The sequence below is a fragment of the Littorina saxatilis genome, linkage group LG4, assembly GCF_037325665.1.
Source record: "Littorina saxatilis isolate snail1 linkage group LG4, US_GU_Lsax_2.0, whole genome shotgun sequence".
NCBI lineage: Eukaryota > Metazoa > Mollusca > Gastropoda > Littorinimorpha > Littorinidae > Littorina > Littorina saxatilis.
Window position 1 is genome coordinate 38,322,845 of NC_090248.1, and position 16,295 is coordinate 38,339,139.

At 43.4% G+C, this 16,295-nt stretch overlaps 1 protein-coding gene and 1 long non-coding RNA gene across 2 annotated transcripts in view; one reads left to right on the top strand and one right to left on the bottom strand.

Moving 5' to 3' along the window:
• Positions 1 to 731: 731 nt before the first annotated feature.
• Positions 732 to 16,295, bottom strand: part of LOC138964680 (uncharacterized) — a 31,131-nt gene continuing 15,567 nt past the window's right edge. The window contains exons 12-15 of the mRNA XM_070336704.1: positions 7,067 to 7,139; positions 6,524 to 6,679; positions 4,324 to 4,463; positions 732 to 1,063 (exon numbers count right to left, since the gene is read on the bottom strand). Coding sequence (XP_070192805.1) covers positions 835 to 1,063; positions 4,324 to 4,463; positions 6,524 to 6,679; positions 7,067 to 7,139 — 598 coding nt within the window. The 3' untranslated portion in view covers positions 732 to 834. The remainder of the gene's footprint in view (positions 1,064 to 4,323; positions 4,464 to 6,523; positions 6,680 to 7,066; positions 7,140 to 16,295) is intronic.
• LOC138964681 (uncharacterized) lies at positions 10,319 to 12,481 on the top strand. Its single transcript, XR_011455179.1, has 2 exons — positions 10,319 to 10,881; positions 11,730 to 12,481. It is a non-coding gene; the product is annotated as an uncharacterized lncRNA (long non-coding RNA).

Consider the following 16,295-nt stretch of genomic DNA (forward strand, 5'->3'; position numbering starts at 1 on the left):
ATAGTTTGAAACTTAGATTTTGCACTGGGCACTAACCAGACTGTTTTGAGAACATTCCCGCAAAAAAAATTTTTGTTGCAAAAACTGGTGGGTTGAAGCATGATTTTTGGCACGGTAACCGCACTAATATAGGACTTGCGCCTTATGAGTTGGGTTTTTTCCGCTGCTGATACGAATGACGAAAGTCTCCGACACGAACGTTGTTCTCGAAATTCTTTGTCAGTGTCCATTTTTGTCAAACGGGGTATAGGGATCGATCAAACGACTGACTGACTATTAGGGTTTAATGTCCTCTTAGACCAGTTGGCCTATATTGGGACAGGTATTGGTAATTCGCTGAAGATATGATGTGATACTTTGACATTCCAGCTTTGGGTTTGTCTGGTCAAAGTATCGAAATACGATCATGATCATCAGAGGCGTGTCTCCATGTTTTTTAAACCCAGAGACTTTCGCTGTAAACTTGGGGTCTTTTTCGTGCGCATGTGTGCACACGGGGGTGTTCGGACACCGAAGAGAGTCTGCACACTCCGATAAATAAATCTCTCGCCGAACGTGGGGATCGAACCCACGCTGATGGCGACCAACTACAAAGCCAGCGCGCTACCAACTGAGCTACGCCCCCGCCCCTCAAACGACCGACCGACAGACAAAAAGATGGACAAACAGACAGAGACCATTTTCAAGAAAGCTTGCATGCTTTCTGCGACTCAAACGTATGCAGTCTACATTATGACGACATTACTTTATTCAAAATAAATTCAAATTTATACAACGAACAAAACAAAAAAAAAGTAAACAGAGTGACTCTGAAAGACCTGTACCGCAAGGGCTTTACTGACAAGTCTTCGCAGTGACATCTAGAACTGCAGTCCGAGAATTGCCGAACGTGCACGAGATGGTCACGATGTTGGAATCGATAGAGAAAGTGAAATAGACGCCCTCACTGGGAACGCCTTTAAGGTAGACCTTGACGTCATTCCCTGTGACGTCAATCTTCGTGACGCGCTGCGGGGAGACAGGAACCACCTTGGTGAGTTCTCCAAGCATCAGAATGGATGGGCTGCGAAGAAATAAATCGCAGATCGTATAATGTAAGATCAGAGTTGTGTGAAACGGCTTATAAATGAATTTACAAACATAAAGGCAGGAAGAAGATTAAAAGAAGCAATAAGTAATGAGTCTTTTAAAAGCTGGAGTTTGACGGATAAGGTAGTGCTAATAATATTGCTGAAAGCTCTTGGTGGTCACTGTAAACAAACCAAGCGAAGAAATAACAGACTGCGAAACAAAGGAGTATTCCATTCTGAGTACGACCCCCCCCCCCCCCCCCCCCCCTCCCACATCTCCCCCCCCCCCCCCCCCCCTCCCGCCCCCCCCCCCCCCCCCCCCCCGCGTACGAGGATATAAAGGCAATTAACCAGCCCTTCTTTTATACACTCACTTCCGTCAGAGTGTGACCTCAGACCTGATTTGAGGACAATGCTATGTAACCGAAACGTACAAGGGCACATATTTTTACATTTAGTCAAGTTTTGACTAAATGTTTTAACATAGACGGGGAATCGAGACGACGGTGGGGGTGTATGTGTGTGTGTGTGTGTGTGTGTGTGTGTGTGTGTGTGTGTGTGTGTAGAGTTATTCAGAGAAAACTACTAGACCGATCTTCATGAAATTTCACATGAGAGTTTGTGGGTATATCCCCAGACGTTTGTTTTCATTTTTTCGATAAATGTCTTTGATGACGTCATATCCGGTTTTGTTGTGAAAGTTGAGGCAGCACTGTCACGCCCTCATGTCACAGTGTTAACCAAATTGGGACCGGCACAGTTGGCCTAGTGGTAAGGCGTCCGCCCCGTGATCGGGAGGTCGTGGGTTCGAACCCCGGCCGGGTCATACCTAAGACTTTAAAATTGGCAATCTAGTGGCTGCTCCGCCTGGCGTCTGGCATTATGGGGTTAGTGCTAGGACTGGTTGGTCCGGTGTCAAAATAATGTGACTGGGTGAGACATGAAGTCTGTGCTGCGACTTCTGTCTTGTGTGTGGCGCACGTTATATGTCAAAGCAGCACCGCCCTGATATGGCTCTTCGTGGTCGGCTGGGCGTTAAGCAAACAAAAAAACCAACAAAAAAACCAAATTGGTTGAAAGTTTGGTCAAGTAATCTTCGACGAAGCCCGGGCTTTGGTATTGCATTTCAGCTTGGAGACTTAAAAACTAGTTAATTAGTTTGCTAATTAAAGTTGTCATTAAAATCAAATTTTCCCTAACAGATTTAAAAATGATTGCATCTTATTCCACAATTTCTCCAGAATTCAAAAATATATACATATGTCATGTCTACTCTAAAACTGTGCTCAGAATTACAGAACATAGGTTAAGTAGGCCTAAGTACTGCGTTTGCACGCTACGCGGAGACGAGCGGAGACGAGCGTGACCCGTCTCGGTCTTTGGCTGTGGTTAGTCGAGACTATCTTAAATATAGTCTCGGCGATTACTGTTTGTTGGTGTTAATCTGTTACTTTGATGCCGAAAGCTTGACTAAATGTTTTTACATCGCTTCACGCAACTTGTTTTTATCTGCTGGCGTGTCAGTGGTAAAATAGAGGTAAAATATCTGCCCTCAAGAATGTTACACGGACACGCAATAAGTATAAACTGTAGGCCTTATATAATGTGCGCAGTAGGACGAATAATGAGATGAAAAACCTGATGCACTTCAGTTTGCATCACTTTCAGTTGACTGTAATAATGAGTCGTTGAGTGGGGTCCCTGTATTGCTACAGTTTCGTTGTGTTTGGCCTCTTTCAACAAAGCGTTTTTGTTTCGTGGAAAAAGGGGCTGACATGCACATGATATTGAAAACAGGAAATGAGTGGGGTCCCCGTATTGCTACAGTATCGTTATTTTTGGCCTCTTTCAACACCACGTTTTTGTTTCTTGGAAAAAGCGACTGACATGCACATAATATTGAAAACAGGAAATCAAGCAGTCACACGAATTAAAAATCGAGACAATTCATTAAGTCACGTAGGGTCACGTACGAGGCTCCTGACGTCATCCTTTATGCAAGATGTCACCCAGCAGCTATTTCCTAAGACGGATGCAGTCTTCGTTTTGGCGCACCACGACACACATAGTTATAAAATGCAAAGCAAGATATAATTATGTGTATTAGCTAACGTTAATGCGTTCGTATTCTTTAAACGTCCCGTTTTTATCTATTTGTGTACGCATTTGTACGCATTCTGCCATTTGGATTACTTTACGTTACCCTTAAAGGTGTATTTCTTGTCGTGTGTGTGATCGTGTTCATAACCACAGAACTGTTCATGCTGTTATGCGGAAAAAGAGCATCCCTCAGCTGAAAGATAATGTATGCACAAATCCAACAATCTGGCTGCTTATTGTGCAGAGTAGAATTTTGATGTTGGACACCTTTGTTGATCTGTTTAATCATTTCATAAAAAAAGTAATAATAAAACAAGAACGCGCACGCAATGCACAAATCGTAGACACGCTGCTAATTTTTGGTATGTGTCTAGGTGAAATTTAAAGGAAACTCTGATTCCATGTGAATCCATGCGCTGAACTGTGGTGGTGAACATGACAGTGTACGTTGAGTGACGGTACCTTTAAATCGCCGTAGGGTTGTCGTTGCATACTTGTACAATGATAACCTGGCCATTTTTGACACAGCTGAAGCAGTTGTGTTTCTTCCAGCACACTTTGATTGACGAGGTTTTACACTAATGTAATGCATGCAGTTGTAAACCATCTGGAGTGAAGACGGCTCACTTAAAATTTGTTAATGTCGTATTAACCTTCGGGCCAAATACAATCATGAACACGTCTCGGCTCACTGTTGTATCACTTCACGAGAAGTTTTCATCACTTCAGTATTTGAGTTATACTATCACACCTCAAAGGCACTGCTAAACCTCAAAATAGCGATAGACGATGACGTGAGTGTTGGAGGTCGTTTAGAGTAGCAGATTAAAATAGGCAGTTTGAAAAGAAAGAAAATCAACATGGGAGGCGATTATTTAAGATTAGTCGTCCAATATTCCAGAAAACTGTGTTTGCAAGATAGCTTGTCTGATTGGCTGGTTGGTAAGTTATATTCTGCAATGTCGGGACGACAGTGGAACCTCCCTTTTAAGACCCCCGATTTAAGACTTCATCCTGTTTTAAGACCTTGAATTTTCAGACTGTTTGTTCATAACCCGTGTACATTTACCTCCATTTTACGACTCCCTCTTTTTTAAAACCTGATTTTCACAGATTTGTTGAGGTCCTAAAAGGCGGGTTCCATTGTACTCACTTTTGTGTGAGCACAGGAGTAACGTGGTAGGTACAGGGCTTGGACTTGATGCAGCCAGAAATGCGGAGAGGCGCCTGGTCGCTGAAGGCTGACATGTTCCTCATGTCACGGGCTTCAAACACCATCATCTGTTTGCCCGTCTGGACAGCCACAAGGTGAATGAAAGACAGAGACAGGTACAGTAACTTTTGATGAGAGGCGAATGCGTACAAACAACCCAGCTGCGTCTGTAGACCAACGAGGACATCACCAATGCCGCAACGACAACAACAATGAGAGAGAGAGAGAAAGAGAGAGAGAGAGGGGGGGGGGGGTGAGAAGGAGAGAGAGAGAGGGGGTGGCGGGGACAGAGAGAGTGAGGCCTGGGGTGGGTGGCGGGGACAGAAAGAGAGGGGGGGGGGGGCAGAGAAAGAGACAGAGAGAGAGAGGGGTGGCAGGGACAGAGAGAGAGACAGAGAGAGTGAGAGGGGGGACAGAGAAAGAGAGGGAGAGAGAGACAGAGAGAGGGGGGGCGGGGACAGAGAGAGAGGGAGAGAGAGACAGAGAGAGAGGGGGGCGGGGACAGAGAGAGAGAGGGAGAGAGAGGGGGGCGGGGACAGAGAGAGAGAGGGGGCGGGGACACAGAGAGAGGGGGCGGGGACACAGAGACAGACAGAGGGAGGGAGAGAGAGGGGGGCGGCGACAGAGAGAGGGGGCGGGGACAGAGAGAGAGAGGGGGCGGGGACAGAAAGAGAGGGGGCGGGGACACAGAGACAGAGAGAGAGGGGGCGGGGACAGAGAGAGAGAGAGAGAGAGAGAGAGAGAGAGGGCACCAACATCACAAATAATTATTGTTTAGGTTAACGCATGCGAAGTAAGGTTTCACTGACATGCAAAGTGTCCTAAATAATTATGTACTATGTTCTCCGTGGAAACTTGAACACACTACTCAACATGACATAAAGGCTATATACACCTCCACTGATTTTCGAGGTGTGGATTTCGCACTGCTGAAACTGTGTCAGGATGAAAATCATGTTTGCACAAAAATCACGAATGAGGACCTTCAGCCATTCTGATAATCCTCGCTCCACGGCTATCGCCAGCAGTTGTCTCTCTGGCCGAACGCGACAGTCCTACGCGAATCTATCAAAAGAAGAATACAGAGTGATCTCCCATAATTATGTTGTTCACGAGCAGTGTTCGCGAGACGAAAATGATTGCAGATTGGCCGACTTCGACAGTGATCTCCGTTCTGTTCTTCACAGTTATGATAAAGACATCGTTCTAAGGTCAAAATAAGTCTAAATTTTGGGACTGCTGCCGGAAGGAGACCGTAATTTATGGTTGCATCACTGTCAAAAAAATCGTCTGCTCCAGCGAGGGCCGAAACCAAACGGTTGATTATCACGTGACACTTATGCCATATTTAGAGTTGTTTGCACAGTAAATACATCCGCGAAAAATAGCTCGCTTGAAACTGTCTAAAATAAAAATTCCTCTGTAATTTAAAAATTACAAAACACCATGAAAAATCATTATCGACGATCGCGAATCTGCTTACATCCATAACACATTACAAAAAGCTCAAAATATGTAAAAAAATAAATATAAAAAATAAAAAAATCGGTTTCCTTGCCAGACAAGGAAACTCAAGGTGAATGAAAGACAAACTCATTTTGACCTGAGGTCAGGATGGACCTTCAGCATCATTCTGATAATCATCAGTCCACGTTATCACTCATGTCTCTCTGACAGGATGGATAATTGCTACGCTAAGAAGCGGAGCTAAAAGCCGAAATCTATCAAAACAAGAATACAGAGTTATCTCCCGTATGTTTTTCGCTAATGTTTATACAAAAAACAAAAAAACACATGTTCAATGAAAGCTATCATGAAACACATGAAGTCCCTTTTTCTCTGTTTTAGAAATATAAAGCCTTCCAACACCTACTTAAGATTTTTTGTCTTGGGTGAAAATAACATTTTGTGTATCAAAGTGTTTTTAAATTGTCGGACCCTATATATATATATAAAAAAAAAGATCCTTCCTGGGTTACTAATGCCCAGTTCTTGTGTAGCAGTCGCCATATCACATGAGGACATGCCCAAAGTCCTCTTTTCTCGGTTTTAGAAATGTTAAGATACTAATGTCAAGTTCTAGTGTAGCAGTCGCAGATTCGCCAACTGCCAGAAAACACCAGTGGAATGCAGCACTTACCATAATGTTCCTGAATCCTGCTTTTGTCGGTGTGATGGAGTACACTCCGTAGATGTCCGGAACAAAGATGATGCCGAACTTGAGACCTCCCACCTCAATGTACGTCGTCCACACGTGACCTTCTACACCGTTGCTATAGTGACCACCGAGCGCTGTCTGTAACCAAGTTATGTCTGTACTAGCAACCTTGAACAGATACTATATAAGACTCCGTTTTGAAAACATTTTCTCGGTCGTATCATAATTCACAACCTATGTCAATTATAGCTCTACGTCTGCCTGTGGGAATTAATTTCTTAATTAGCAACATTTTCTGGCGGACTGATTTTCTTCAAAAATGGCAAATAAATATATTATTTGATAAGAGGAGTTAATTAGTATTAATTACTGATTTGAATAGAGGGTGGCCTTTGGTAAATAAAAAAAAAACTCCTCTGCGTTAGAGTCTATACTCGTTTTACTGTCATAGTGTATTCAATGCTCGTAGGAAAGCGTATGTCTAGGAGACGAAACCTTAAAGCTAACTATGATAAGCATAGTAACCTGATATATCTGGTCATCTACTGCTGTTGCCGGTTTTGATGGCTTCAAAATCAGGCCTTCCGCATTGCAACATCTGATAACAAAAGTCAAATAAATGAGAAAATAAATGCATGAAAAAATAAAGAGATGAATGAATGAATGTATGAATAAATAAATAAATAGATAAATAAAAGAAATAGATATAAATAAGTCAAAGATATAAATAAACAAATCACTTACACGAATCCAAAAAGGTGTAAAAAATCTGCAGCGTTTTGCCATTTAATTGTGGCTTTATTAACTCACCAATCAACTCCATTCATACCAATTAGTCCAGGCATCTTAGCCACTTTAGTGAAGGGAACGTTGAAGTGACAATGACTAGGTTTAAAATGTCCCTTATCAGAAAGTTCAACCTCAGTCCTTTGATGTTTATTAAACACATTTTCATATAAAGTTGGCGCTTCATATGGAAAAGTGGCTTTGAAATTGACCCTAATCCTTCTTTGGGCTCTGTAAATGTCGTTTGGGGCTATGGTTGTAAAACGGTATCTACTGGTCACCCCAATGTATAAACTGAAAATTCTTTCTGCACCAGAACACGCAGAAAGGATTGTATCTGCCTGATATCTGATGCTTTTCAAAATCCCCAACCACTAACACCTTCAAAACGGACATTAACTGACACTGTTGTTTTTCCCTATATAATCCTTACTATTTTTCCGAGACGTCGTCCTGTTGTGTATTTAGCTTGCCACAACCTCATACATGGTCCTAAAAGTTAAAGTTGAAGAAAATACTAAAGATAAATGAACAAGCTGACGCAGTGTCATTCGCACCGTGAATCCCCCCATGGGAACATACTAAAGTCTGGTTCCAAATAGGCTCAATTTCCTTCTATTTCTTTGTATTTCTGCCTCGTAGGGGTAGGGGTGTTCAAACCAAAGGCACCTTTAAACCAAAATTCAAATCACACATCTTACAATACTAAGACACTCAGCAGTGAAAGGGTGTCTGCTGGTAAAAAATTCCAAACAATCCTAAAAGTACTTCACTACTAAACGTGCTTTTAAAAAGAGCCGTTATTTTTCCCTCTATAATCAGTATTGTGTTTTCTGCGAACATGTAGTCTATTTAGATGGTTGTCATGTGCACATGAGTTGCTAAAGCGTTTTCAGTTGGGCATATGTCGAAAAGCAAAGAATTAGCCCTTTGAAAACCATCAGAACTGTCACACAAAAATAACATTTACCTATCTCACCAACTGACCAAACATAGGCTTTTCCTTATGTATTATGTATTGTCGTGTTTTTTGTAGCATACTTGTGAAAACAGCCACCACTGTTGTAAATGATACTTTAAAGAGCATTATTTCATTTTTACAGTTGAAGGACAACCTGGACTGCCGTATATTACAGCTGTTTTACAATCAGCCAAAATTTTCTTAACAAACGTATGTTAAGAACAACTCCCATAGTGAAATTGAAGGAAAACAAAGTGAAAATCCCCCTGCCATAGAGGAGCTAAAGAATCAACAATAAACGACTGCATGGATAGCTTGATGCACGAATGCATTGCGGACATGTTTGTCTCCAACCAAGAGAAAGTTCCAAAAAATCCCTTTCGTGCTTCTTATTATACAGTGACGTCAAAGACAGCCTTTTCTGCTGTTCATACATTCAGGGGTTATGGTTACACTAAACGACGTAGTTGTAGCCATACTGCCATCCAGATTTATTTTTTCCTTGCGAGCAGTCACAGGGTGTTTGTGCTGTCTGCCAACCGTTAGATGACCCCGCCCAAGTCTGTTAAGGGACCGTTTGACCGTTATAGAACGCGTCTTTTTGATTTTTTGGCACAGTTGGAAACGGTTGATTTTTATCCCTACCATTGTTTCCAAACATTATTTAGGAATGTTTTGTGAACAACGGATAATAGCCGCTACTCGCATGTGTAGCAAAAGTGAGCGTACATACTCACCCTGGTCGTCCAGCCGTTGTCCGTTGCCCGTCTTTATCTGTCTGTACTGAACATTACCTTTGGATTTTTCTCGAACGCTATGAAGTGAAGAAACACCAAATGTTGCAAAATGTTGTATGACCCCAAGAGCTCAAAAAAGATACTTGAGAACCTTGACCTTACCTTAAGGTCAAGGTCACAGGGAGAATGAATGTGGTCTAAAAACTGCAAAATTTCACATTGTGCCAGTTTTCTGGAAAACAAATTAAAAACAGCGGGCTTAGTTTTGTATGGTATACAAGAAAAAGAAAGCCTTATCTTCTGATACCATTTTGGTTGACCTCACTTCAATGTCAAGGTCAGAGGAGCCCTTCAAAGTTGAATTGTAGACATATTTTGATGTGAGCTTGCCCCTTTAACTTTACTATGGACGATATCTCTTACAAACTTAAACACTGAGTGGGGCGTTTGTTAGAATTTCATAGTGAGCCACATCTGGTCACATATCGTTAGGGTCAAGGTCACATTGACCCCTATGAAAAATGTGACCAAGCCGGGTAAAGAAATCCATGTGTCTTGGTAAAAAATCTTAACAAAGCAAAGCCCATGCGACTCTCATGCTTGACCTTTGTCTTAAAGTGACCTTGACCTTCAGGTGACCTTGAAGGTGAAGGTCTAACAACTGAAGCTTGCAAGGACATTGTACACTATTAGAACTGGTTTACAGATTTTTCCTACCAAATTACACATGACCTTTGGCCAAGGTCAAGATCATCAAAGGTCACACATCACAAGGCTATCAATTCAAGACATAGGAAGCATAAACATACTTATTGGCACTTTCTACAAAGAGACATTGTCACTTTTAGTGATTCAATTGCCCGTTTCAGTCACATTTCATAAGGGGCAAAGTGACCTTGACCTTGATGATATGTGACTAAATGTGGCTCAATATCAGTATATAACATGTGCCCCACACAATTATGAAGTTTGAAAGATTTTTTTCATAGTTCAGGGTCAAGGTCACTTCAAAACATGTATACAATTCAACTTTGAAGGACTCCTGTGACCTTGACATTGAAGCGAGGTCAACCAAAATGGTATCAGAAGATAAGGCTTTCTTTTTCTTGTATACCATACAAAACTAAGCCCGCTGTTTTTAATTTGTTTTCCAGAAAACTGGCACAATGTGAAATTTTGCAGTTTTTAGACCACATTCATTCTCCCTGTGACCTTGACCTTAAGGTAAGGTCAAGGTTCTCAAGTATCTTTTTTGAGCTCTTGGGGTCATACAACATTTTGCAACATTTGGTGTCACAACCCGAGGTTTTAGAGATGCAGGAGAAGCTTAAACAGGCTTTTTGTAGATACACGAGATGATGTAATTGTTATATGTTTGAGTGTATATAATAATTGTGTTATTTACAACATAAGCATTGGAGTCCAAACACTATTGTAGAATGTATGCGTGTGGGATGTGAGATGCTTTACGCCTGTAACTTCGCGTATTTGCAAGTTTGTGTCCAAATCGTGGAACGGGCTATAGTCACCCGGTAACGCGCGGTGAACAAACCAGGTCAAGCTGCAGAAAACGAAAGTTTGTAAATATTTGTTGGGCACAGTCGTGCAAATTAAATAATGTTCATTTCACCTGGTAAGATAATATAGTGTAATGCATAAATTATATTATAGCGTATCTATAGGCTATTTAGTAAGAGAAGAATTAACATAGTCCGGGTCAGCGGTGTATTAATACACTTTGGCACCCCGTCAGCGAACTAGCACGGTTTTGGTTCAGTGCTACCCGAGAGAGTCAACGGTACGGTTGCAGACGTACTGGCGGGCGCGAGTACTCCATCACCCGGCGGTTTTTTACGGTGAGCGTTGTCATTGACTTGGCGGGTGGACTATTGTTTCGAATTGCTGTGGCTGAGTAGATGTCGTTGTCTAATGTTTTGTTTTGTTTGTGTTTACGTTTCAGTAGTGTTGTAATATTGTTGGGACACGATGATTTTGAAGCGTGTTTATGTCCGTGGGAATGTGCACGGGAAATATGAGAATTACATCGACCGGCCCATTACTACCTATTCGTATAGGGAGCCTCGGGATTTACATGTATATTAATGCATGTTTGGGAAGTGATATGCAGTGAACATACAGTGGAATTATATGTGTGTAATTATTTGCACATAACTGTTAAATATTCGTTTACACGGAATATCACATTTTATACAAGATGGCGGTCTACTTTCCGACAACTTTTGTATCCTTATGTTATTGAGCATGTTGTTTTATACCTTCATATTATAGTGTGTAATATTACGCGGGAAGTTATCATACATGTGGGGATATGGGTGTTGTGTCATGCAATTGTGGTTGCGTAATGTAATGTTAAAGTTGGATACCACAATCTAACATTTAGTGAACGTTTGTCCAGTTATTTGTAACATATCACATGGCGTATATGGTCATGATAAATACAATAAGTTTATAGGTTTAAGCAAACTATGAATCTATATTGTAAAGCCCCGTTGTATAGCTAATGTATTAAATAATTATCCTTTTCCATACATGGTTACTTGGTGTAAAGTTCGATCTTGATGTCCATCGGTATGATGCGCTAAAGGTTTGCATCACCGATGAACACTAACACAACCATCGATACACGCCAGGTAGCTAGGGATGTTATTGTTCAGTATTAAGTTGCTGTTTTATTTACATGCAGTTGGCCGGAGAGAGAACGGAGGAGGGACGTATGTTCACGTGAAGGCGTTGAGATCTGGACAGATGGGACGCTGTCAGGAGGCGACTACGGCTCACAGCAACGCAAGAAGAGCGGCGTGGGTTACTCCGACCAGTAGATTCCACCCAGAGTGTACGCAGGACCACCAGAAGACAGCATGAGGAAGGAGTCTGGTCAACTCTACATGCCTAGGAATCTGGGGAACAGCTCCGAAGGACTGGAGCTGGGTTCGACGTGCTTAGGCAGTCGGGGACCTTTCTAGGGGGTCAGAATCAGGAAGCTGCGGCCTTCTGAGGAGGGAAGGACATGTGAGGCCTTGGTGGGCGTTGTGTATCCCGAAAAAGCTAAGTACTCTGTCGTGGTTAAAGCATGTGTCTGTGTTCGTGTAATTTGGTGATGCGACCTTATTGAGCGCCGTATACTAACAGGCTATTTAACCATAGGGGGGGTGCTTAGGACTGGAGTTCCAGGATAATTTCATGTGAATTCATGTGTTGTCAATTTTCGTAGTATTTGTAGAGTGTACACGTTAAATGTGTGGATGTTTCGTGCATAAATTTGTGTTTATTATATAAAGTTTATAAGTTACATGTGGTTCCTTTAGTCTTTTTATACATAGTGATGTCTGTCTCCACTTGTAAACTTTCTTGGGTGTGCGTTAGTGAGTGAGGTGTATGTTTGCGTGTGATCCCAAGATTGCTCAATCTTGTGGAGTTAAGTCGTCACGTGTCAATGGTGGAGATGCCGGGGACCCATGAGTGATATGCTTTCGAGGCGAAGCTCTGGGACCCTTTAGTTATTTATTTTTTTTTGGAACCAAATTTGTTTGTTGTTGTGTTTGTTTGTGTTGTTGGCATAGTTTGTGTGTGGTGTTTGTTGGTTTGTGTGAGGTAGTGGTGACCGTTTGATTTGAAATGTGGTGACTGTTTAGACATCCCGTGGGTGGTTGGAGGGGACTGGACATCTCTCAGCGGTTGAGAGGTGTTGGGTTACTTAGCCACAAAGGATTCATCTTTAGTCCATCCGTTAAAGTCAGACGGCGCCACTGAAGCAGATCGAACTAGCAAATACGCATGTATTCTATATTCGGATTCGGTTAAAGTAAAGTTTCATTCCGGTATTACGCTAAGGCTATGTGGCTATTGATTGTGGTAAAGTATAACCAAATGTCAATAACTTACGAGGATTTCGTCCGATTTATCGGTGGGCTTCGGTACGCAGTTTGATGCGTTTTCCTTTCGCGTGCATGCAAATATTTTTTCAAGTAGCGCGTTTTCATCTGAAATGGCGACGGGAGGTGATAGTGTGGATTCTCCGGTGTCAGGGCGACTTAGGTCACAGGATGTGCCGACTGATAGTTTAACCGGATTAGTTACATCTGAACTCATGAGGAAGGCAAAATCAACTCGAGAGAAGCTTCTACATAGTCCAGGACGTGAAGAAGGGGAGTCCATTACGTATTACCAGAAGTTCATGACTTTAGGAACGCAGATCGAGTTGAAGGGAGATAGTCTTCGAGCATTCGCCGACGCTAAGATAAAGGAGATAGAGGACGTACGGGCCAGCAAGGAGAGGTTGAGCTTAGAGAAGAAGAAATTGGCGATGGAGGAAAGGAAGCTGGAAGAAGCACGGGTGGAAGCTCAGAAGCAACGCGAGTTCGAGGAGAGTATAGCCCAGAAGCAGCGTGAGATGGAGGAAAAGAAACTGGGAGAAGCACGTGAAGAGGCCCAAAAGCAGCGTGACTTTGAGGAGGCCAAAGTTCAACGTATGGAAAGAATGGAGTCTGAAAGAATCGATGAGATGAAGAAACTTCAAGATGAAGCACAGAGGCACGCAGAACGATTAGAGGAACAAAGGGCAAATAATCAACGAGCTCATCAGAAGGCGAGGGATGGAATGGTAGAATCTACCAAAGTAACACTTCCTGCATTCGACGAGAACAAGGAGGATATAGAAGCTTATCTTACCAAATTCGAGAGATTCGCAGAGGAGTTAGACTGGGACCAGACAACATGGGCGAGACGCGTGAGTACCAAACTCAACGTGAAAGCGACGACCTTGATTGGGGATATGTCGAAGGAGGACGCTCGAGATTACCAGTTAGTGAAGAAAGAGTTACTGAGAGGATTCCGGTGTACAGCAGAATCGTACCGAGAGAAGTTCAGGGCAGCAAGAAGGAAGAGCGAAGAAACGTTTTCAACCTACGTGAGCCGGATAACGCGGTACCTGCACAGTTGGATGGACCTAGCGGAAAAACAACGAACTTACAAGGACCTCTTCGACCTAGTTCTTTTGGAACAGTTGCTTACTGGCATCCCGCAGTCTGTCGCTACGTTCATTCGACAGTCCAAAGCCACCAATGTAGCTGATTCAGTTGAGCAAGCTCAATGTTTCGTGGATGCACGTCCTGGTTTCGACTCATCACAGAAAGGGGGGAAAAACCAAGATAAAGGAAACAATGGGAAGACAGACAGTAAGGTGCAACTTACCCAGGGACAAAGGGTAAAAGATAGTACTGTCAAATGTTTCGGATGTGGAGGGGATCATTTCATAAGGAATTGCCCGGAAGCGGGGAAGCCGAGGGGTGGCGGAGAAATGTATGGGGCAGGCATACAATGTCACAAATGTCATAAGTTCGGACATGTCAAGAGGAACTGTCCAGGAATAACCCTTATCATCAGTCCAGAACCGGAGGAGACTGCAGTGAGAGAAGTTTTCTTGATGCGGGAGGTAGAAGCGAATTACAAGATCCATTCAGGGTTATGTGGGAAGTGTGATCGTCGTACTCAGGGAGAAACTTTCGACATGACAGTTAGGGTGAACGGGAAGGCAGTGGTAGCCATACGTGACACGGGAAGCCCAATGCTGTGTGTTAGAGCTGACCTCATCGACCCGGCTACGTACACAAACAGGACAAGAGAAGTGTCAGGAGTGTTTGAAGAGCAGGGAACAGTACAGGCTCCCATAGCCATCGTGAAGTTAGAATCTTCGGTGTTTGTGGGAAACGTAGAAGCTGTCGCTATTCAGAATATGGCAATTCCTGTATTGATAGGAAACTACATGGTCCTGCCAAATGGAAAGGAAGTGAGAGTTCCGGTGTACGGAAAGAAACATGTAATTCCATCTTTGTGCGCAGCAGTTCAGACACGAGGACAAGCAAGGAGAGACGAGAGAGGGAATCTAACATTGAAGATTAATGGAGTCCCCTTGGCACAAAGGACCTGTGCTGAAATGGCTCAAGCACAAGAAGAGGATCCACACCTAAAACGTGTGCGCGAGTTGGCGGTGGAAAAGAAGCCATGGCGTCAACAAGGAACCGGGAATGTTCGATTCGTGATACGTAAAGCTTTGTTGTACAGAGAATACTCAGGTGCAGATGGAGTGGATCACCGACAGTTAGTGGTGCCCAGTGAGTTCCAGAATGAGGTGATGAGATTAGCTCACGATGCACCCATGGCAGGACACCTAGGGGGAACGAGAACCAGGAATAGGATATGGACAGAATTCTATTGGCCTGGTATGTGCCCCGACATCAGACGATACGTGGCATCATGTGACGCTTGCCAGAGAACTACGGCAAAAGGGAAAGTGAAGCCAGTACCATTGGAAAGGATGCCGTTGATCGATGTCCCGTTCAAGCAGGTAGCGGTGGACATCATAGGGCCGATTCATCCGCCGTCAGACCGAGGACACCGTTTCATACTGGTAACAGTAGACTATGCCACCCGGTATCCTGAAGCAACCCCTCTCAAGAAAATCGATACACCACATGTGGCGGAAGCGTTGTGGGAGAACTGGACCAGAGTGGGCATACCTGAAAAAGTGTTGTCAGATAACGGTACCCAGTTCAAGAGCGAAATGATGCAGGAGGTGTACAACCTGATGTCAGTACATGGAATGTACACAACTCCATACCACGCACAATGCAATGGTCTAGTTGAACGTTTCAATGGTACGCTGAAACAGATGCTGAAACGACTCTGCCAGGAGCAACCCAAGGAATGGGACAGGTTCATTCCGGCGTGTTTGTTTGCATATAGGGAAGTTCCTCAGGAGTCGTTAAAATTCTCACCGTTTGAACTACTCTATGGGCGAACTGTGAGGGGACCTATGCAGGTATTACGGAAGCTGTGGACCAAGGAAGAGACAGACCAAGAAGTGAGAACCACTGCCGAGTACGTTGTGGACCTGCGGAATCGAGTTGAGGAGACATGCAGGATTGCCAGAGAAAACCTCGGGAAGGCGACAGAGCGATACGCAAGGGCAGCGGACAGGAAGGCAGAAGACAGACAATTCAAGGAAGGAGATGAGGTGTTGCTGCTTCTTCCAATGAAAAAGAACAAGCTGGAAATCGCTTGGCGTGGACCTTACGTCATCAAGGAGCGATGCGGCATGAACGACTACCGGATTCAAGTGGGGAGTAAAAAGAAATTATTCCATGTCAACCTCTTGAAGAGATACGTCAGGAGGAGAGAGATCCCAGCGGTTGTAGGAGTGGTGCTGGAAGAAGAGGAACTGGAAGAAGTGCCTGAAGTCTCAGCAGGACAG